The 24,492-nt window shown below is 44.0% G+C and overlaps 1 protein-coding gene across 2 annotated transcripts; it reads right to left on the bottom strand.

Moving 5' to 3' along the window:
• Positions 1-1,744: 1,744 nt before the first annotated feature.
• CALU (calumenin) lies at positions 1,745-14,610 on the bottom strand. Of its 2 annotated transcripts, none has more exons than XM_063926677.1 (7): positions 14,423-14,610; positions 11,884-12,111; positions 8,469-8,662; positions 6,390-6,556; positions 4,153-4,213; positions 3,807-4,006; positions 1,745-3,359 (listed from the first exon to the last, which is right to left on the bottom strand). In XM_063926677.1, the coding sequence occupies exons 2-7, from the start codon at positions 12,093-12,095 to the stop codon at positions 3,255-3,257; spliced, it is 939 nt and encodes a 312-aa protein (XP_063782747.1). In that variant the 5' UTR covers positions 12,096-12,111; positions 14,423-14,610; the 3' UTR covers positions 1,745-3,254. The 2 variants fall into 2 exon arrangements, with proteins under 2 accessions (XP_063782747.1, XP_063782746.1); XM_063926676.1 differs by lacking the exon at positions 8,469-8,662 and adding an exon at positions 8,715-8,908 and having other exon boundaries at positions 14,423-14,607.
• Positions 14,611-24,492: the final 9,882 nt, after the last annotated feature.

Raw genomic sequence — 24,492 nt, 5'->3', positions numbered from 1 at the left:
TCTAGTAACATTTTATTAAGAGATTCTGAAACAGGGAAACACATTGGAGTTCTCTGTCGTTTAGTAAAAACGACCTCATCATTTGTCAGAGGCTCCTCAGTTTCTGTAAAATTCAGAGACTGACGCACCGCTCTGATGAGATTATCAATGCCCGGGCTGTCAAAATCGTCACCATCTGACTGCTGGTCTACTTCGCCCTCCTCAACCACCTCTTGTAGAGTGAGGTCTGGCGAAGAATCTTCAGACAGTAACATAGCAGAAACCGGTAGTTTATAAGAAAAATGAAACCTATCCCCCTTAGCCAAAGAGGATTTGGACCTTTGGTAAGGCTAAGACCCCTCTGGTAGTTCTAGCGGTCTCACCCTAGATTCAGATCTTGCCGCCTCTCGCTCTTGCCGAGAGGCGGCCAACTCTGATTGCAATCCAGCTAAGACATCTGCTAATATAGCCCATGGTGGGTCCGGGGTTGAAATTGTATTTGTTTCTGAAATTACAAAACATACTTTACATGTGGTAAATCCATCAGGTAATACACCCTTACAGACATGGCAGTAAAACTGCTTTTTGGACTTTGTTGGCGTTTTACTCATTATGCAAACAGACAATACAAAATACAAAGAAACAACCTGCGCGACTCAGTAAATAGCACTAAGGTGTCTCATATCTCTGGCCAAGTGCCAGCAATATGCCTGATCCCAAATTCCCCTGCGCCTTCAATGGTGGAGAGATGTAATATAGGAAATTCTGGAAAAGAAAACAGGAAAAAACAGGAAGCGTGGTTAATATGTCCCCATGCTCACAGTATATCACAAAAGTGCAGACTTATAACTTATGTAGCAGATTTATAATTCTTTTATATGCATTATGCACATATATCCTGTTACAAAGGCTTAAAAACCTATTTATGCAGCGCTGCTGGCCCTGTGCTAGGCTAATACCATACACAGTACTCGATATATTTAAGTGTGTCTCCCCCCTCCCCCGTGCTCCGTTACCGCTCTCTGTACATGGAGACCGGCCTAAAACACTGCGCCTATCCGGAAGCGCATCGGAGCAGGGGAACATGCCGCATAGAGCCATGGAGCGGCCTATGCAAAATCAAATGACCGGCGTGGCTCAGAGCGGCGGGAGAGGCACATACACAGCGGCGCTGGAAGCGGCGGCGGGCGGCTGAGGGCAGCGGCGGGCGGCACAAACACACACAGTAATCCCACACAGCGGGGCGGCAGCATGAGCTGACCGCCCCGATCAACATACCTGGACCCTGTGGTGAGGGCAATGACGGGGCTTCTCTGTAAGCACTGTCAGCCTTTTTCTGCAGGCGTCCTGCACGTGGTAGTGAGGGAGCTCTTCTAGAGAGGTCCGACACCCACTGCTGCTTCAGCAGCTTCCACTATCCCGGACCCTCGCCTTCCTGGAAGGGGGAAAGGGATGTGGCTTCCAAACAAAAAAATCAAAAATCAGTAATTGTGGACCAACTTCCACAAGCCTAGTCTCGGTGAGCACCGAAAAAACACTGAGGTACTCTGGGATATGGAGGGGAGGTATAGTCTCAAATTTTAACTATTCAGTGCCTAGTTCCTGTGGAACCGTCCATATCCCAAGAGTACTCCAGTGACCCCTAGTGGATGAAAAAGAAATAGAAAATATAAATGAAAGCAAAACTGGGAAAAAATTATCTGGTTAATATTTAGGTTTGAATTGTTTGATTAAACAGTTCCAAAAACATAAAAACAACAAAAGATTACATGAAATTATTTTAATTGCAAATCATGTGAAGAGCTGTGTTAATCAGAGGTGTTTTAGCACCCAAGGAACTATTACCATAGGGATTGAGACTAGAGCAATTGGGATGAGCATTCAAACTGCATGATTATAAATATATAATAATGACCAATGGCTGTCTTCTATTCCCGATTTAAAATACTTGGTAAAGTAAGCAGCTTTACCAGCACAATGAACTATACCGTTCATTCACAAGAAAATAAGTAGGACAAAACCAAAGGCATTGATGATCAATAGAAATGCTCTATTTTCAACCACTTTGCAGATCTTTTCCTAATGATAAATGCATTATGGGTAAATTTGTATAAGTGAATGAACCCTAAACCCCACAACATCTGTAGTGTGTAGTAAAGAGCATTGATAGTGCCTTCACAAAATGTGGTTTATATTAGGGCCATTTCAATTTTATAGCCAAAAACATTAATATGTTTATCTCCTATCCATCCTTTCTAGTGTATTTATTCAGTGAATACATATTTAAAAAAAAATAAAAAATAAAGTACTGACATGAGAGATTTACTCTCCCTCGTGCATAACACTGGCATAAGGGGGTTAACTAGGATCTGGTTTAAAACGACTTACATAAAAAGTAAAATAAACAAAAAACTAATATTCCCTGCATTATTGTGCTAGATTGGTGGAGTTAATCACCATTAACCGTCTCACTGCAGGAGCTACAGCAAAACCAGAACTCTGCAGAGCTTAAAATGAGAACAGATTATGAAATGAACCAGGGGACTAATACTGCGCCACTTCTGGGATTGTAAACTGTAGATATGTCAATAGATCAGTAAGTAACATACAAAATGTTAAAAAAGTGATAAGGCAGCAAACACCTCTAAGAGGCCATTAAAAATTCACAGAAAACCATAACCAGTACAATACAAGCAGTGTACAATGAACATTAATTCATTAATAAGGCCCCACGGTTGCTTTGGGCTGAGACTGGCAAATTTCTTACTCAAACTTTGCAGAGCAATACTGCTCTTGTACACCAAGACAAGCCATCATCCATCTGGTCTTTTAAAAATATTTTGTGTCATCTCCAAAACTGAAGACTGGTATGCCAACTAGGCAGCATGGGATTCACGACACACTGATTTCCATATAGTGAGGTGTTCATTATAACATGGGGTAACAATAACCAGCAAAGTGAACAATTATAGGTTTTAAACACTGCATATTTAACCCGGGATTATTAATAATAAAAAAACAAACAAAAAAAAACAGAAATACAACTGGAAAATAGCATTGTTGCCATTACAGAATTAGAGAGTAATGTTCACATGGCCTCCGGAGGGTACTCAGAGCAATGTCTGCATGTTCGTCCTCTCTTGTGTCAAAAAATCCATTTACAATAAATTACTTTTGTTCTGAGTTATATTCTTGCTCCACCCGCTGAAGTCCTGCCATAGGGCAGGGGAATCTCCTGGCCACCGAAGTGAAGGCTGAGTCACACTCTCTTCTCTTCAAAATTCATCATGTCTGACCAGTGCTTCCCCGAAGTCTGTAGCCTGGCTGCCCACGAATAAGTCGTATTTATCCACTATCTCTTCTCGGGTCAATTTACTATCCTGAGAGAAAGAAAAGAAATAGCTGTGACAGTGGTAATGCAGACTACTCCCAAATGCAACATTTTGGGGATGGGAATTATTTTATCACCATCCTTAGGACTACATTATAAATAATGTTCAGAATTTGCCATTTCAACCTTCCAAAGAGACTTAAATGTATTTATGCAACCTCATTTGGTAAATAACCAATACAAAAAAAAAAAAGAGACTTAATTAGGTATAAATTTGTTAAGAGATAAAATAATTAGAAGTAGAAGCCCCATGCATCTAGAATCACAAACTGCATTTAGTAATCACATTGACTATGTCCACAAACACATAAAACTGTGAGCTGTTTTACAGAGCAGATGGTTTATTGCACTAGAAGAATCTAATAAAAATATTGAAGTTAATTTGTCAATTCTCCCAGAAATTTTTGATGCTGGTTATTTTTTATCCAATGTTTACCTTGTCTTGGTCTGATTCATAAACAAGATGGCGAGCCTCAGCTTCAGCATGGTCATAGTCAGAGGGAAGAATCCAATCTTTTGTTTCCTCTTTGTCCATTTTACCATCATGGTTCTTATCTCTAAACTCAACAAACTGTTCTCTCTCTGTCTTCACCCACTCTGGCTCATCAGCATCACCATCGTGGCTGTACATATCACCTGTGGCCGGCACATTAATAATCAACAAGAGCTCTCATAGAATACCACAAAAGTAATAAAAAAAAAAAGTTCCCAAACAGACACTAAAGGGTTAATGAAACTTGTGATTATGTATGGTCCATGCTCAGATGTTGAAGACTGCTCACCTATGTACTCTTCCAAATCAATCACTCCATCGCCATTTTTATCAATATCTTCCATTGTTTCCTGTGCATTGGGTTATTTGAAAACAAAGACCAAAAGTAAAGATATGAGAGAAAATAAGAATCCATTTAGATTTTTTTTAAAACTTCAAGATGAGAACAGATTATATGGCCTAAAGCAGGGGTGGCCAAACAGTCGATCGCGATCGACTGGTCGATCGCGGACATGCGACCAGTCGATCGCGATCCGCCGCCCAGCCACCCGAAGCCGCGCCTCTCCTGCCTGCCGCTCTGCCTCCTCAGTGACGGCAGAGTGTATAGCTCAATCAGGTGCCGGTTCGTTAGCCAATGAGAGCTCGCGGACCGGCGCCTAATTTGAGCTATACACGCTGCCGTCACCGCCGGAGATTAGACTGAGAAGCAGGGCGGAACACAGGAGAAGCGCTGCGCTCTTCACTCCAGTGAGCTCTACTATGGGGGCATATCTGGCATTGTGGGCACATGGCTCAGTGGGGGCATATCTGGCAATGTGGGGCATATCTGGCACTGTGGGGTCATATGTGGCACTGTGGGGTCATATGTGGCACTGGGGGCATATCTGGCTCTGCGGGCACATGGCACTGTGGGGGCATATCTGGCACTGTGGGGGCATATCTGGCACTGTGGGGGCATATCTGGCACTGTGGGGGCATATCTGGCACTGTGGGGGCATATCTGGCACTGTGGGGGCATATCTGTAATCTGGCGCTGTGGGGGCATAACTGGCACTGTGGGCACATGGCACTGTGGGGGCATATCTGTATCTGGCACTGTGGGCACATGGTACTGTGTGGGCACATGGCACTGTGGGGGCATATCTGGCCACTGTGGGGGCATATCTGGCCACTGTGGGGGCATATCTGGCCACTGTGGGGGCATATCTGTAATCTGGCACTGTGGGCACATGGCACTGTGGGGGCATATCTGTATCTGGCACTGTGGGGGCATATCTGGCACTGTGGGTACATGGCACGTGTATCTGGCACTGTGGGGGCATATGTGTTTGAGGTTTTTACCTGTGGGGTCCAATGTGTTATTTCGTGTGAGGCAGTCATTACACTTTGTGCAGCAAGGCTACGTCCCTTTTTTTGTTATACCATGCCCACTTTTGTTATACCACGCCCACTTTGTTATGCCACGCCCTTTTTTTTGCGCGCGCTATTATTCCTCCTAGGTAGATAACAAAAGCTTTTTAGCTTTCAAAGTAGATCGCCAACTACAAAGGTCTGGCCGCCCCTGGCCTAAAGCATAAAGCTAAACTAGCATGGTAACGCTAATACATATTATTCAGGGAACTGCCAGGAAAGAGATTCCACTAGGAGCATCACAGGATGGAAAACAGACCTTTTCCGTAAGTCAAGGGCCAAACAGCAGTACAGCTATCTGATGGATCACAAATGAGCAGTTTGTCACTGCATCAGGGAATATAACCCCTCCCAGTCACTACACTGCACACTAGCACTAAACAAGCACTAACAGCAACATATCGCCAGAATCATGGCACCCACACACTCAGGTGTACCCTCTACTGGAAAAGATTAATTATTTCAAATGAAAATTCATTTAGATCTACGAAAGTCTATGGAGAACATTGACAAGTCCAGAAATGGAGGGCTCCAAAGACCAGATTTCCCTGACCTAAAAAAAGGGTTCAGTATGGTTGACAATATCCGATACAGTATCCCAATGTTTGAAATTCCGACAGGGGCCAAGTATGTTGCCCCCCTCTCCCCTGCCACTCCCTTCCCACAGCCTAAACCCCCCCCCCCCCCCCCCCCGGTGCAGCCTAACCCCCACCTCCACCGGGTGGTGCTTAAACCTAACCCCAACCCTGCCCCTAACCCACCAGATATACTTGCGGTTGGGATGCCATCTGTCGGGATTCCGGCGTCGGTCTCCTGCCCCGGTTGGTATTCCGACTGCCAGGATCCAGACAGCTGGCATCTTAACCGCATCCCAAAAAAACACAGACGTCCCCTCTTTTAATGAAGTATGCTGTCTAGTTTTTTAAATTATATGTCTTGTTGGGCATTTCACTGAAAATAAATCAATAAAAACAGCCATTTTATTTGCGATGTCATAGGGAGTTAGTGCTATTTCCAAAAGCTTCAAGTCTTCTGGAAAAAACCTAATTAGTGTGTGTACAATTTTCAACATAATTAGAATAAATTGGTAACCTACTGTAGCTACACTCTACTCACCAGCACAACAATGTCCTTCATGTAATCATACTCCTCAGGGTGCAGGAATGCAGTGAACTCCTCTTTTGTGGCAATGAGATCACCATCAGTATCAGCCATTTTAAAGCGCCGCTCATCTCGAACCATCATCTGTTTGTAATTAAAACTGCTATCAGGATCTGGATCATCTGGAACAGGAAAAGAAAGGACAATTACAGAATGAGTAGATCACCCAGGAGAGGTCTGTTTCATAAGTACTGAACTTTAAAGGGGAGATATTCTACAATTGCCATTTATTATTCTATAAAGGAATACAACTGTATCGTGTATGGGGAAGGTCATCTGAGTGACCATTCTTTTCATGACAAGTTCTTGAACAAGAAACAGTATATCTGAGGCACATAAGTGCAGACTTATTATGGACAGTTTAATTTCACATTTATAAAACCATAGGGCAAATCTATTAAGTCTGGAGAAGTGAGCAAGTGAAAGGTGATAACACACTAGTCAATCAGCTCCTAACTGTCAAGTTACAGGCTGTGTTTGAAAAAGGAACTTACTGTCTGGTGCGTTATCACCCTCCACTTAATCACTTCTCCACGTTTAATACATCTGCCCCCAAAATTCCCAAAGCAGATAGCGCTGACTTCTAGAGCAGGTCAGTGGTGTACAACCAGAGTACTCTGCAGAGGCTGACCTCTTAAGTTCCAAAACTAATCCTTTTATCAAGTTCCCAACAGATAGCCACTTGGGACTTTGAGGACATTAAAATCATAACAATAATCTTAACACTTGGATTGTGCTAGATGGTCATATTTAAGCAGACCAAGTGAAACATACCAAAGTGTATATTTAGTGCCCAGGGGAAGACTGATGTCATAAAACATCAGGGGGTCTTCTCCAGTAACTTCAGTGGTAACTTACAACAGATTCAATAAGATCAGCTCGAGGGCTAGTGATGCAAGAAAGATTTAGCAACACAATCTAAACACAGAAAAAAAAAATACAACCCTAATAACAAAGTTATTATGATTTAACGACTTTGTTGGGAGGGAAAGATCTTTACAGGCGGGACCTACTCCACACTGTGTATGGGCATAATAACTACTGCTAAAAGACAAGGGTCATTTTAAATTGTACTCTTCTCATCTGGATCAACTGTAGCTACATGTGCAGGTTGAATGCACTACTGATGATATGTATTTAACTTAGTGTTCACTCTAGAAATCGGGCAGGGCGCCGGACTGAGAGGGGCACAAGCGTGTGCACGCACCGAAAAAGGGGCGTGCCCACGCAACATAGGGGGAGTGGTCATTTTGCGTAATAAGTGGGTGGTTCAGCCCACAGACGTTAAAAAAGGGGGCGTGGGCGGCATCACTGTTGGGGGCGTGCCCAGCACCTACGGAGGTGCTGGGCTTCCCCCAAGCTCTCTCTCAGAGTGAATGGATGCCGTGCGCATGTGCACGGCATCTTTACACGCTGGGATGGCAGGAAGCGGGCGGCTGTTCTAGCAGGGTGGATTTTTCCCTTACAAAATTCAGGCAGGGCGCGGCGCCCTACTAAAACAGCCTAGCGTGAACACGAACTAATAATGAGACTAGTTGGCTTAGGCTTTGAAGACTGAGTGCTGTGGAACAGTATTAAGGCCCCCATACACTAGTGCGATATGAACAATTTTCATCCAATTCCGAGCTGTTTGATGAATCGGATGAAAAGTGTCATTTTCCTACGACACCAATCCAAGGCGCGTTCTCATGCGCCTTGGATTGGGGTCGCAGATCGGCATGGCTGCCATGAATATTTATCGCAATTGAAGGTGTACATGGGAATGCATTTGTACACAATCGGATGCGATTCATCAGATGTAAAAAAACAAACAAAAAACAAAAAATACAACTCAGTTGCAAATCGGAATCGCAGGACTCCCGGGAAGGTTGGGGAAAAATCGGATCCAACTTTCAGTTCAGATATGCCTCACTAGTGGATGGGGGCTTTTAGTATAAGCTTACTTGCTCTTTTACCAAACACAAATATGTTTGTATCAGGATTTCTTTTTAACAGTCAGCCCAGGCACTGTACCTGTACTTCCCACTCCCTTACCCAGGTAAGTGCCATAGGTGACATTTCTGTACTCTTCCCATGATATGAGTCCATCCTGGTTCATGTCAAACTCCTGCCACTGACGTTCCACGTTGTCGTACACATATCTCCTTTGGGCTTTCTTGATCCATGCAGTCAGCTCCCCCTCCGTCACAAACCCATCCTTATCCAAGTCTATTTTACTTACAATGATTCTACAAAGAAAAAATGGTACGAATAAAGATATTGCAAAGAAAAAGCACCTACCGAGGATGTAACCATAGGTGGCATTTTTATATTCCTCCCACGACACCAGGTTGTCCCCATTGAGATCGTGGCCCTTCCACTGTCGCTCTACGTCCTCATAAATCCACCTCTTCTGAGCAAATTTTATCCAATCCCTTAGCTCTTCGACTGTTACAAGACCATCCTTGTCTGCATCTATCTTACCCACAATCTTTCTATGGGGCCATGATGGTGCCCAACAGAAAAAGAAAAAGGTAAAATGTTAGAGGAAATCAAAATGGGAAGAGGAGCGCAGAGTACGGAAATACACTGTATGTAAGGGTGGATGGATATGACCAGATTAAACCAGGAATGCTAATGTGATGCTAGCAAGACATTGGTGTGAAGGCCTGCTATTCTACATCATTAGTATATTAGAAGCTAGTTAGTCAAATCTATCAGCAAACATTCATTCTGAAAGCGTTTGGGAAGAATATTTCCTGAGTAGCTCAACAATCACACAATGATAGGATTCTATTTTATGGTGAGTTGCTAGCATATGTCCATATATGTTGCTTTTAGTAAATGTAGAAAATGGTGCAACTAGCTAAGCTGTATGGCAAGAGGAGTAATTGTTGTCCACTCCCCCCTCCATAGATGTTACGTTTGGAAGAAAGGAGAAAGAGAAGTATAAAGATTGTGGTGGATTTAAGATCAGATAGACCTCAAGGACTTCTTGATTTTGCTTACCATGTCTCATCATGTTGAAGAATGATTTGGTAGCTCTAACTAAACATTTAATGTCAATGTAAGAAAATACCACAAATATAAAATAAGAAACAGACACACATATATATTGACTGAAGTGCTAATTAATATACACCTGTGGCCAGGTATGGATAAATATAAAACCTGGACCGTTGAGGTGCCTTGAAGACCACGTTTGAGAACATCGGAGATATAGATATATATATATATATATATATAGATAGATAGATATATCTAATTATAGGGCCCTGTTTTGCCATTTTAATCCTTTTTTCACCACCTCTGTATTTTGGATGTTTGTAAGGCCCATACACACTGGGCGATTTTGAGCTGAAAGCAGCACACTTTTGGCGTTTTGAGATGCTTTCAGCTTAAAGCCGCCCAGTGTGTATGCACAAGCGATGAGCGCCCCCACTTCATCGCTGACGGCCCCCGTTAATCAACTGGATTACCAGTAGATGAACGGCAGGGTGAGCGGCTTTCCATAGCGTCCTGTTATGGAAGGCCGCTCACCCCCGCTGGGTAAGGGGGAATATAGCTCAGTGTGTATGCACTGAGCGCTTTTCAGCCCAGCGATGTCAGCGATCATCGCTGTGCATACACGCTGGGCAAAAACGCCCAGTGTGTATGCAGCTTTACTTTGTACAGTATATAACCTTCCTATATTACATATATAAATTCAGCCTGATCTAAAAAAAGAAAGGTGTTGTGAAACACCAAGTGCTGTAACAGTATTTATGACATTTAGGAGACAATACAGTCAGTGCAATGGCCAGTAGTTGCCTGAGAAACTGTTTGAACACCAACATTTTGAAGTTATAAACGTCACACATTTTCCCCTCATACCCTATGGAGGTCAACAGGAAAACATGCCACATTTGGGTACCAAATTCTCAGTGAGCCGTAGATTGCTGAGAACTGATTTGCACCTAGTGTCCACTCTGAGTTGACCCGTTTTATTTGAAAATATAGGCAGCAGTGAAGTCATCCCAAGTCAAGAAAAGGTATTTCTTCAGAAAATAATACATATACATACATATATTAAGGTAGGGCTACTAAAGCACTTTAAATAAGGTCACTCCTGACAATGAAAGTACAGGTTGAGTATCCCATATCCAAAATGCTTGGGACCAGAAGTATTTTGGATATGGGATTTATCCGTATTTTGGAATAATTACATACCATAATGAGAAATCATGGTGATAAGTCTAAGCACAGAATGCATTTATGTTTCATATACACCTTATACATAGCCTGAAGGTAATTTTAAACAATATTTTTGTGCATTAAACAAAGTTTGTGTACATACACACAATTCATTTATGTTTCATATACACCTTATACACACAGCTTGAAGGTCATTTAATACAATGTTTTTAATAACTTTGTGTATTAAACAAAGTTTGTGTACAATGAGCCATCAGAAAACAAAGGTTTCACTATCTCAGTCTAACGCAAAAATTCTGTATTTCGGAATATTCCGTATTTGGAATACTCAACCTGTATTTACAAAAAATGAATACAATAAGAAACATTACCAAAAAAGAATATTGATACGCACACTGGTGTAACCAAACATAATTACAAAATGAACTGTGTTATGCACAGTTCTTTCCTCTATTTGGTAGGAGGCTGTTACACACAATTTATTTTGATGTTTCTAAAAACTTTTATGATAAATTACATGCCATACAGATGTCAGCAGCATCTAGGAGTTTATATGACATGCAGAAAAACAAGTCTATACACTAGAAGAGCATTACTAAATGGGTTCTGACTCCCCAAATTATATCCTCATTTCTAAAGGCGTTTTCCCAATTTCTGCTCGGGGACTATTCCTCCCATCCTTCCACCATAGGGGATTGGTGGTGCACGTCTCTACATTTTCTAAGGAGTGAATCACAGGGAGTGCACCTTCAGAGTATTTACATTATTACCCTAAGAAAGTTTTTCTATTTTATGTCCTGAGTATTAATTTGAAAACAAAGAACTAGGAAGAGATAAAGAGAAAGAAAGTGGATTTACGTATGTAGAAGTGCATTGTATTGCCTCTATTCACATTCGGTGTGCGCTACATATAAATATTTTCCTTTTTTGAGAAAGTAAACACAAGTTTGTAGTGATTCCTGGACTAGTAAATTACCGGTACATCTGTAGAGCACCAAGTATATGCAATAGAAGATACCCAGCTGTACTGAATCTTCTGATTAATTTAGATACACATTTTTAAAACCTAATACAGCAAATCTGAAGTAACCGGGTATGCATATTTATTTTTTCTAAACCACCCCAAATAACAACTTACATTTTAACTGAAGGTTATGGTTTTTCTTTTAGACGTTTTAATGAAGGAATAGCTATCCCACCACATTTTGACATTTAGATGTCTTTCTAATGCACTGTAAACAAGTAAACCCTGGTAGCATAAAGTCAGTGATCATACCCCAGCCTCTCCTTGCTCTCTTCCGGTGTCAGCTGGTCAAATGTTTTGGCATCCTCTGCTCCCAGAAAGGCATCATGGTCATAGTCAAAGCTCTGGGCATCATCGTGCATCTTGTTGCTGAGTTGAGGGTCATGGTGAACACGATCTTTCTTCTCAGTAGGTTTACCAAGGACACAGAGGCCAAGGCACAACAGGAGATAATGCTTTTCCATTACTAAATGAAGTGACCTAAGCAACAAAAGGTTACAGTAATATGTACCTCAGGTGATGTCTAAGCTCATATTCGCGGACCATGTTTTTAGATGCTTAATAAAAATGACACTAAAAGAAGCTAAGTTACAATATACATAAAAAAAGTATGGAATTGTAACCCTTAGTGACCAATAAAGTTTTAATTGTAATCCGCATTTAAACAGGACGAATTCTTCTTAAAGCTAGGTACATACTGCACAATAATCTGGCCAATCAGCCAATTTTCAGCTGGTCGGTCCAATTACTGCAGTGTGTACACAGCACTCCAAGCCAACCATCGTCCACACAACAGATGGGCTTTAGACATTAGGAATGCTGCACGACATTCGCTAGCCCTGACCAGCTGACATCATGCAGTGTGTACAGACACTGTCCAGCAAACTGAATGTAAAAACACCACCTAAAGAAATATATCAGTTATATAAAAAATGATGATTGTGTAGTGTGTATACAGGAAATTGGTTGAATTGTTCCTCTTATCTTTCAGGTGTGCACCTAGCTCTGAGTGACAATTGGGCAAGGAGTGAAGAAGCTAAACACGTGGCAACATCCCCATTGCGATGTAATTACCAGCCTTTCACACAAATGCCTTAAGGGTACTAATAATGACAAGAAACCAGACTAGTCTACGTCTGATAGCTGTACTAGGGGAATGTCTGGGCTGTCAGAGTACAGAGCACACTGCACCTTCTGTATATGGTAAAGCTTTCTTGCTGTGCTGTGTACAGGCATCCAGGACAGGGAAGAGCAGTGTGATGGGCTGGGTACTGTATAATGCTCTCCAGGACAATCAGGGTCAACCTTTACTATCCAATGCAGTGTGTGCACTGTGGTATAGTCTTATGGGCCCTACACACATGGCGATGTGCTGCTGAGGTGCCCGAAGTCCGATACGGCCGACCCGGCGGCAGGGGGAGTGAAGTTTCTTCCCTTTCCCCGTCACCCTGCTCCATAGCCTTGCATGCTAATATGGATGAGATTGTCCATATTGGCTTTCATGTGTAAATGAGCCGGCACCAACAATGAACGAGCGCGGGGCCGCGCATCGTTGGTGTCTACACACACTGAACGATATCTCATTCATATCTTTCAGTTGTACCGGCAAGTTGTAGAGCCCATTAGACCTTCTGCTGCAGTCACAGCACCAACATACACAGAAATACAACATTCAACGGTTTTTAAAATGTACAGCCGAAGCATTGCGATAGCCACTGCCAGCTTGCCGTGTGTGTGTGTGTGTATATATATATATATATATATATATATATATATATATATATATATATATATATATATATACACACACACACATATATATATATATATATATATATATATATATATATATATATACACACACACACGTCACAAGCACACTAGTCGAGCCAGCTATGCCGTGGTGCATGAGTGTGGCTACATCTATAGCACTGCTTGGGTTTCTGCCCAATAGAGGGTTAGGAAATCCCATCCTTAAGGGCTCTACACACTATACAACATTTTAGAAAGAAATTGTTCAATAATGAACGATATACCGTTCAGTGTGGAGACTATGACCGATGAGCGTCCCTGCAGACGCTCATTGTTGATCTATCATCGTTTATCATTGCAAGCCAATTTGGACGATATAGATGTTTGCAATGTCAAATCGTTCAGGGTGTAGTAGGGTATGCCGGCGGCCAGCATACCGGCGCCGGAATCCCGACTGCCGGCATACCGACAGCTGGGCTGTCACTTCGCTCACCACAAGGCGAAGCAAGCCCATGGACCCCCAAGAGGGAGAAAAGGTGTCGGTATGCCAGGTGTCAGGATTCCGGCACCGGTATACTGTGCGCCGGGATCCCGACAGCCGGCAAACGGAAAACCACCCATTCAGTGTGTATGCAAAAAATCGTTACTAAAAAAATCTTTTCATATTGCTCATCGTCCAAATCGCCCAGTGTGTAGGACCCTTTATTCTCTGCCAATCACAGTTATGTAAGGGTACAGTACTACAGCATGCAGGTATCTACAAGTAGGTGTCACACTTGGAGAGAAATCATAATAACAATAAAATTATTATAAGTATAAAAACAACATAGAACAATATACGCTGCCGCCGGGGGAGTTACATCAGCAGCGCTAGATAGACAGCAGCCCTATGGGCAACTAATACAAGAGCCAGCAGAGGACTCACACACAGCCAGGAGTATATATAATACTACATAATACAAGCGACAACTCCCTGTCAGGCAACAACAACATACAGTGCAGCCACCCTGCCCCGCAGCGCCGCTCCCTGTCCCGTTACCTCTGCCGCTATCAGTACTGATGCCACCACGGCTCCGCCCGCCCTGCTCCCGCTGCTGTCCTCCTCACTCACACGCCGACACCGGAAACAGCGGCCTTCCTCTGGGGGCGTGTCTTCCTGCGCAAACGTTGCCGCAGCACGGCCTGTTGATTGGTAGAAGGCAGACGGGGGGCGGGCAGTGCCGTGCGGTTGGTTGGAGAGCGCCACGTCCACACGGGAGCGCGCACTGTGATCATCATCGTAATGTAGTGTTTGCTAGCGGCGGCGCACTGCTGCTGGGAGTGGGAGAGGGGCGGGAGGCAGAGTGCGCTTCTCTTCTCGTGTATATAGCGGGAAATCCATTGGCTGCTGGCCTGGGGGACATGTAGTAAGCTTTGGAGAGATGAAGTGGAGAGGTTGTCCAAAGCAACCCATCAGCTCCTGTCCTAAAAGTAGATACATAGGTAGAAGCTGATGGGTTGCTATGAGCAGCGTCTCCACTTTATCTCTCCCTAAGATTTGATAAATCTCCCCCTGTGTGCGCCGCTGCTGTGCATTGTGTCTGCAGTGAGAACTACAGGCCAGACGTTCTCTATCGCGGCTTCTAGGTTGGTGGTCTCATTTATTCTCTGCTGTACGAGGCTGAAGTTAGCTACTTATTCGGCCAGCTTCTTATTCACTTCTTATTCGGCTCCAGCTTCTTATTCAGAAATTATTATATTAAAATAAATTAAATAAGGATAGATCACTAAGTTAACATTGCATAAACTTCAAATAGTGTCCCTTACACCAATTTACATGACATTTTGCATTAAACAAAAAGTAAATCTTTTTCTCCTAGTCCGTAGAGGATGCTGGGGACTCTAAGGACCATGGGGTATAGACGGGCTCCGCAGGAGACATCGGCACTCTAAAGACTTTAAAATGGGTGTGCACTGGCTCCTCCCTCTATGCCCCTCCTCCAGACCCCAGTTAGAGAAACTGTGCCCAGAGGAGATGGACAGTACGAGGAAAGTATTTTTGTTAATCTAAGGGCAAGATTCATACCAGCCACACCAATCACACCATATAACTTGTGATATACTATCCAGTTAACAGTATGAAAACAACATAGCATCAGTCCAAGACCGATGAGACTATAACATAACCCTTATGTAAGCAATAACTATATACAAGTCTTGCAGAAATATGTCCGCACTGGGACGGGCGCCCAGCATCCTCTACGGACTAGGAGAAAAAGATTTACCGGTAGGTTTAAAATCTTATTTTCTATTACGTCCTAGAGGATGCTGGGGACTCCGTAAGGACCATGGGGATTATACCAAAGCTCCAGACTGGGCGGGAGAGTGCGGATGACTCTGCAGCACCGATTGAGCAAACATGAGGTCCTCATCAGCCAGGGTATCAAACTTGTAGAATTTTGCAAAAGTGTTTGAACCCGACCAAGTAGCTGCTCGGCAAAGCTGTAAAGCCGAGACGCCTTGGGCAGCCGCCCAAGAAGGGCCCACCTTCCTAGTGGAATGGGCCTTTACCGAATTTGGTAACGGCAATCCAGCCGTAGAATAAGCCTGCTGAATCGTGTTACAGATCCAGCGAGCAATAGTCTGCTTAGAAGCAGGAGCGCCAACCTTGTTGGCTGCATACAGGACAAACAGTGCCTCTGTTTTGCTAACCCAAGCCATCCTGGCTACGTAAATTTTTAAAGCCCTGACTACATCCAGGGACTTGGAATCCTCCAAGTCTCCCGTAGCCACCGGCACCACAATAGGTTGGTTCATATGAAACGATGAAACCACCTTAGGCAACAATTGAGGACGAGTCCTCAACTCTGCTCTATCCACATGGAAAATCAGATAGGGGCTTTTGTGAGACAAAGCCGCCAATTCGGACACCCGCCTTGCAGATGCCAAGGCCAACACCGTGACCACCTTCCAAGTGAGAAATTTTAATTCAGCCGTTTGAAGAGGTTCAAACCAGTGAGATTTTAGGAACCGTAACACAACGTTAAGGTCCCATGGTGCCACTGGGGGTACAAAAGGGGGCTGGATGTGCAGCACTCTCTTTACAAAAGTCTGGACTTCTGGGAGAGAAGCCAATTCCTTCTGAAAGAATATAGATCGGGCTGAAATCTGTACCTTAATGGAGCCTAACTTCAGGCCCATATCCACTCTTGTCTGTAGAAAGTGGAGAAAACGGCCCAGGTGGAAATCTTCCGTAGGAGCAATCTTGGCTTCACACCAAGATACATACTTCCTCCAGATACGGTGATAATGTTTCGCCGTCACCTCCTTCCTAGCCCTTATCAGAGTAAGGATGACTTCCTCCGGAATACCTTTCCCAGCTAGTATTCGGTGTTCAACCGCCCATGCCGTCAAACGTAACCGCGGTAAGTCTTGGAACACGCAGGGCCCCTGCTGCAATAGGTTCTCCCTGAGAGGAAGAGGCCATGGATCTTCTGTGAGCATCTCCCGAAGATCCGAATACCAGGCCCTTCAAGGCCAATCTGGAACAATGAGTATTGTCTGCACTCTTTTTCGTCTTATGATTCTCAATATTTTTGGAAGAGGAGGGAACACATAGACGACTGAAACACCCATGGTGTCACCAGGGCGTCTACTGCTACTGCCTGAGGGTCCCTTGACCTGGCACAATACCTCCGAAGCTTCTTGTTGAGGCGTGACGCCATCATGTCTATTTGAGGAAGTCCCCAAAGACTTGCTATCTCTGCAAAAACTTCCGGATGAAGTCCCCACTCTCCTGGATGGAGTTTGTGTCTGCTGAGGAAGTCCGCTTCCCAGTTGTCCACTCCCGGAATGAAGACTGCTGACAGAGCGCTTACGTGATTTTCCGCCCAGCGAGGAATCCTGGTGGCTTCCGCCATTGCCACTCTGCTCCTTGTCCCGCCTTGGCGGTTTACATGAGCCACGGCTGTGACGTTGTCTGATTGAATCAGAACCGGTAGGTCGCGAAGAAGATTCTCCGCTTGTCGTAGGCCGTTGTATATGGCCCTTAATTCCAGTATGTTGATATGTAGACAAGCCTCCTGGCTTGACCATAGGCCCTGAAAGTTTCTTCCTAGTGTGACTGCTACCCATCCTCGGAGGCTCGCGTCCGTGGTCACCAGAACCCAGTCTTGAATGCCGAACCTGCGACCCTCTAGAAGGTGAACACTCTGCAGCCACCACAGGAGAGACACCCTGGCCCTGGGGGACAGGCTTATTTTTTTTTTTTTAAACATTTTATTGAAGAAATGCACAACATACAAAAAATATATGCATAAGTAATAAGTATATCTGCAACAGCAAATGAATTAAAGCAAACATGAAATATATCAGGTAAACAGATAAAAATGAATATTGAGGTGGTCACACGTCCCGCACATCGCACAAAAACACATATCAAATCAAAAGGCAACAACAGAATCAATTTTAAGCAGTGTCAATGAGAGCTCAAAACGGAGGGCAGTTCGAGGAGAGCATCTCCAAGTTGTACCAGGAGGTAAGTAATACACCTTTCCGCATTATATCTCTTTGGGCCCGAGGCAAAGTTTTTATATAAGGCAACCAGGTTTTAAAAAATTTGTCTGCCCTCGCCTCCTTATTAATGGACATTTCCAACCAATCCATATTGAATAAATGAGTGATTCTAGGCAGTAATAACGTAAGGGTCAAAGTGTCTGAGGATATCCACTGTGAGAGGATGGTCTTCCTCCCTGCGGCAGCAATTTTTGCTATTAAGTTGCGGTGTCCCATGGGCGGTTTCCCACTAGAAGTCGGATATATATCCCAAAGGGCCCATTCAGGAGAAAGGGCGAAAGATATACCCAGGGTGTTTTGAATATAATTCTGTACAAGCGACCAAAACTTGGCCACCTCAGGGCAGCTCCATAAACAATGATAGAGATCTGCATCAGGAGCTTGACACTTAAAACAGGCAGAAGTCGATGATATACCCATGAGACAGCGCAACTTAGGTGTAATATAAGATCTATGTAAGATCTGATACGTCATTTCTGCATAAGATGTTGAAATCAAAAGTTTGTTAAGCCGTACAAAGGCATCAAGTATAGATTTGAAAGGTAAAGATGGAAAATCATTTGTCCACTTAGCCATACCCGTAGACAGAGTATCAACATTCACGGATCGTTTGATATGTACATAAATAACAGATGTGGAGCAACCCCTCCCTGGGCAGCAACGTAGCGCACCATCCAGCACATTCGCCTTGTCAGATATAGACAATTTAGACACCACCTTTGTAGCATAACTACGTATCTGAAAATAAAGAAAAAGGGGGATATATAAATTAGGGAATTTTTCCACCAAGCAATCGTGGGAGAGCACTTTAAGGGAAGTTGGATCTATAATCTGGTGAATTAAGCGCAAACCTCCAAAATACCAGTCCCTAAGCACAGTAGATGTAGTAGTGTAAGGCATTTGAAAGTCCTTGTGTGATAGTGGAAGAAATAGTGTGGTATGGGTCGAGATGCCCATCCGGGAGTGAGATCGTCTCCATGCCATACAAGTACTAATTAATAATAGGTTACAGGCCACATGTGGAGGATATGTAGTGGGTTTCATATGTAGTAAACTAGGGAGGAGAATGTCTGGACAAAAGGCTTGTTCCAAATCAGTATTTGCAAAATCAGAGGATCCTTGTAACCAATCAACTGCTATTCTGTATTGCGCTGCTAAAACATAACTGCGTATACAAGGCAAGTTAATACCCCCATAGTTTTGACTTTGGCTTAACTTAAAAAGTGAAATTCTAGGCTTTTTCCCCGCCCATATGAATTTACTCATGGCCGTAGACAGTAACCGAATGTCTGAATCCTTAAGCATCAAAGGGAGCATTTGTATAGGATAAAGCAATCTGGGGAACGAGATCATTTTAATTAAATGGCATCTGCCAATGTATGAAAGCGGGAGGTGTTTCCAAGATTGAAAATCTGCCATAATGCGAGAGATTACTGTTGGGAAATTAACCCTATATAGGTCAGATGGAAGCACCGGGATATTAAGTCCCAAATATTTCAAAGAGGAGTGTGCCCATTTAAAAGGAAATCGGCCATCCCACCCCTCCACAGCTTTTGAATGTAATGCCAAGGCCTCTGTTTTAGATTCATTTACCTGGAACCCTGAAATGGACTCAAAGGTATGAAGAAGTCTTAAAAAACTGGGAAAGGCCTCTTGAGGGTTAGCAAAATATAACAACAAGTCGTCAGCATAGGCCGAAACCTTAAGCTCATGAGAACCAATTTTTATGCCTAGCCAGTCAGTATTTTTGTAGAATTGCCTAATAAGGGGATCTAGGGCTAAGTCGAAAAGTAGGGGAGATAAGGGGCAACCCTGCCGAGTGCCCCTGTGGAGTGAGAAACTATCAGTGTTCAAGCCGTTTACCGTGAGAAATGCGGTCGGGCTAGAGTATAACATGCGAAAAAGTCGGACAAAAGAGGAACCAAAATTTTGTAGGTGAAAAAGCCTAAGGAGATGGTTCCAGGAAACTCGATCAAAGGCTTTATCGGCGTCACAGCTGACCAATAAAGAACTTCCCCCAGTTACTCTCGTGGATTGTGTAAGAGCAGCGACCACTTGTCTAATATTATGTACAGAGGACCTGCCTTTCACAAAACCAGATTGGGAATGGTGAAGCAACTTTGGAAGCAGTAACTGTAGACGCTGTGCCAGCAAGGTAGTGAATAGTTTTAAATCTTGGTTTAGTAAAGATATGGGGCGATAGGACTGTGTTAAAGTGGGATCCTTCCCAGGTTTGGGTATCAGGATAATGCGGGCTTGAGTAAAGGAGGGAGGTGGGGCTTGGCCAGAAAGAATTGAATTAAAAAGGACAACTAAATGAGGGACGATATGTGGAGCCAATATTTTATAATATTCTGCGGATAGGCCATCGGGGCCTGGAGCCTTACCGTTGGTTAGGCGTTTTATCACAGATAAAATTTCTAAGTCATTGGTGGGGGCAGTAAGAGATTCATGTTCCTCATCCGTCAAAACAGGTGAACCTGCCGATCTGAGGAAGGACATACCTAAAGAAGGGTGATCCGGTGGAGCAGCATACAATGTCTTAAAATAATTCAAAAAAGAATCTGTTATTTCTGAGGGAGCTGTTAAAACCTTTCCGTCTGAGAGAATACGCGAGACAGTAACTGGGGGGCGTTGACTTCTAACCACGTTAGCCAGCAATTTGCCTGACCTATTACCCCATCTAAAGTATCGATGTTTTTGAAAATCTAAGACACATTGAGCACGCTCGGTACATAGAGTGTCATAAAGGTGTTTAGTGGTCAAATATGTGTGGCGAGTCTCAGCGGTGTCAGATCTCAACATATTTGCATATGCTGTAGTCAATGTCTGTCCAAGATCCGTATACCTCTGATTAAGTACTCTCCGTTTATGGGCAACATAATTAATTATATGACCACGCAGTACCGGTTTTGATGCGGCCCAGAACAGATTAATGTCGTCCATGTGTTGTAGATTGTCATCCACATAATTTAGAAAATGTCGTTCTAAATCTAATTTGAAGTCGGGGGAGTCAAACAGATATGAGGGAAATCTCCAATTAAATGAAGTCATTGAGGGATTAGAAAGAGATAAAGTGAACCAGGTAGGGGCGTGATCGGAGATGACAATATTTTCCACCTTAGATTGAGAGACCCTGGAAAGTAAATGTGTAGGCAAAAGCCAAAAGTCAATTCTAGTGGAGGTGCGGTGAGGATGAGAATAAAAGGTGTAATCCCTTTCCACAGGATGTTGATGACGCCACGGGTCTGACAGCTGCAAGGAAGAAATAAAAAATCGTAATGCGGATGGCGCGCTACCCCGCCCCCCGGTACCTGATCTGTCTAACATAGGGTCCAAAGTAGCATTAAAATCCCCACCCAAAATGATGGCCCCTTCAGCCCATTCCTGTAATTTAACATAAAGATCGGTAAAAAAGGCACCATTCGGGCCATTGGGTGCATATATAGTGGCTATCGTGTAAATTGAGTTTTCAATGCGCAGTTTAACAAATAGAAATCTGCCTTCAGAGTCACACAGTTTATCAAGGACAACATAACGTAGAGACTTATGAAGAAGCAGCATCACACCCCTTTTTTTAGTCGTAAAGGAGGCAGAGAAGAATTCCCCTATCCAAGTGTCCCGCAATTTATTATTGTCACCCTCCCTCCAATGGGTCTCCTGGAGTACCGCTACGTCCGGTTTAAGACGTTTAAGGTGTTGTAACACCTTTTACCTCTTTATAGGGGTATTTAAGCCCTCCACATTCCAGGATAGGAATTTAATATGTGTTTTTCTACTCAGTGATAAAGTAGCAGGGTCTATAGGATTAGCCAATACCACATTTAGTAAAATAAGTAAATTTGAATACAGCAAGGAAAGGAGTCCCCCATGTCCCAGCAAGCAAGGGAACTACAAGGTGTGACCGCGTGTAACCGCCCAACCCCAACAACAGCATAAAACAAAAGAAGACAAACAAAATAACATATGACATAAGTCCTGCAGTTCTTCCATTTTGTAACATTATAAGAACCAACGCAATAGACCAGAGCAGTCTATCATGAAACAAATAAAAACCTCTGATATGAATAAGGTGGGAGAGGAGCTGGAGGAAAAAGGAAAGAATAACAAAAGGGAGAAAGGGGTGAAGAGAGCTAGAAAAGGAAGAGAAAAAGGAAAGAACAAAAAAGCAGGCAATGAGATGGAACAAAAGTAAGATCCCGTGAACGGCGTCAATCAGAAACAGCCCGGGACATAAAATAACAGTTAACCACAACATGATGAAATAAACAGCGAGAAACATCATAATGATAATTGCAATAAGAACAATTGCACAATACTAGCTGGCGTGACAGTCAATCACTCCGCGGCAGTAGAGATAGCAGGAAGAGAGGCCACGAAAGTCTTGGCTGGTTCCACTGAATCAAAAAAGAATTGTTTGCCGTCATGATGTACTCGAAGTTTGGCAGGGTATAGAAGAGCGAAGCGAACTCCAGCTTCGAACAGTAACTTGCACACCGGCGAAAATTCACGGCGTTTCATCGCCACCTGATAAGAGAAGTCCTGAAACAACATCAAACGATTCCCTTGATAGGATAGATCTTGAGCTTTGCGGTATGCTTCCATGACACCAACTTTATCCGTGTAATTAAGGAACCGGAATATAACAGGTCGAGGTCTGCGCTGGTCAGTCCGACGGTCAGGTCCAACGCGATGAACTCTTTCAATCAGGAAGGAGCCGGAAGCAGGTGCGCAATTAAGTTCCTGCGCAGGCTTATTTTCTGATGAATTTGAAGATGGGACCCGGACCACTTGTCCAGAAGGTCCCACTGAAAAGTCCTCGCATGAAACCTGCCGAAGGGGATGGCCTCGTAGGTAGCCACCATTTTTCCCAGTACTCAAGTGCATTGATGGACTGACACTCTTGTCGGTTTTAATAGGTCTCTGACCATGTTCTGGAGTTCCTGGGCTTTTTCCATTGGGAGAAAAACCCTCTTTTGTTCCGTGTCCAGAATCATGCCTAAGAAAGATAGCCGAGTCGTTGGAACCAACTGTGACTTTGGTAGATTTAGAATCCAATCATGTTGCTGCAGCACTCTCAGGGAGAGCGACACGCTTTTCAGCAACTGATCTCTCGATCTCGCTTTTATCAGGAGATCGTCCAAGTACGGGATAATTGTGACTCCCTGCCTGCGCAGGAGCACCATCATTTCCGCCATTACCTTGGTGAAAATCCTCGGGGCCGTGGAAAGCCCAAACGGCAACGTCTGAAACTGGTAATGACAGCGAATCCCAGGTACGCCTGATGAGGGGGGATATATGGGGACATGAAGGTATGCATCCTTTATGTCCAGTGACACCATAAAATCCCCCCCTTCCAAGCTGGAGATAACTGCCCGAAGCGATTCCATCTTGAATTTGAACTTTTTCAAGTACAGGTTTAGGGATTTTAGATTTAGAATGGGCCTGACCGAGCCATCCGGTTTCGGGACCACAAACAGGGTTGAATAGTACCCCTTCCCCTGTTGAACTAGGGGAATCTTGACAACCACTTGTTGACACAGTTTTTGAATTGCAGCTAAAACTATCTCCCTTTCTGGGGAAGAAGCTGGTAACGCCGATTTGAAAAACCGGCGAGGAGGCACGTCTTCGAATTCCAGCTTGTATCCCTGGGATACAATTTCCATTGCCCAAGGATCCACGTCTGACTGAACCCAGACGTGGCTGAAGAGTCGAAGACGTGCCCCCACCGGCGCGGACTCCCTCAGTGGAGCCCCAGCGTCATGCGGTGGATTTAGTAGAAGCCGGGGAGGACTTCTGCTCCTGGGAACTAGCCGTAGCAGGCATTCTTTTCCTTCTACCCTTACCTCTGGCGAGGAAGGAAGAGCCCCGATCTCTTCTGGACTTATGCGGCCAAAAGGACTGCATCTGATATTGAGGTGTTTTCTTTTGCTGTGGGGGAACATAAGGTAAAAAAGTAGATTTACCCGTGGTAGCTGTGGAAACCAGATCCGCGAGACCTTCACCAAATAAAACCTCACCCTTGTAAGGCAAAACTTCCATATGCCTCTTTGAGTCGGCATCACCCGTCCATTGGCGGGTCCACAGGGCACGCCTAGCAGAAATCGCCATGGCGTTGGCTCTCGAACCTAGCAGCCCAACGTCTCCCTGAGCGTCTCTCATATATAAGACTGCGTCTTTAATGTGACCTAAGGTCAATAAAATGGTACCACTATCTAGGGTATCAATGTCAGCTGACAAGGTATCTGTCCAAGCTGCTACAGCGCTACAAACCCCAAGCCGACGCTATTGCCGGTCTGAGCAAAGCACCCGTATGTGTCAAAATTGATTTTAAAGTAGTTTCCTGTCTGCGATCAGCAGGATCCTTGAGGGCTGCCGTGTCTGGAGACGGTAGCGCCACCTTCTTGGACAAGCGCGTTAAAGCCTTGTCCACACTGGGCGATGATTCCCACCGTACCCTGTCCTGTGCAGGGAAAGGATACGCCATAAGAATCCTCTTGGGAGGCTGCAGTTTTTGTCTGGAGTTTCCCAAGCTTTTTCAAATAACGAGTTCAG

Source organism: Pseudophryne corroboree, chromosome 6 (assembly GCF_028390025.1).
Source record: "Pseudophryne corroboree isolate aPseCor3 chromosome 6, aPseCor3.hap2, whole genome shotgun sequence".
Classification (NCBI taxonomy): domain Eukaryota; kingdom Metazoa; phylum Chordata; class Amphibia; order Anura; family Myobatrachidae; genus Pseudophryne; species Pseudophryne corroboree.
This window is presented reverse-complemented; position numbering and strand designations above follow the sequence as displayed.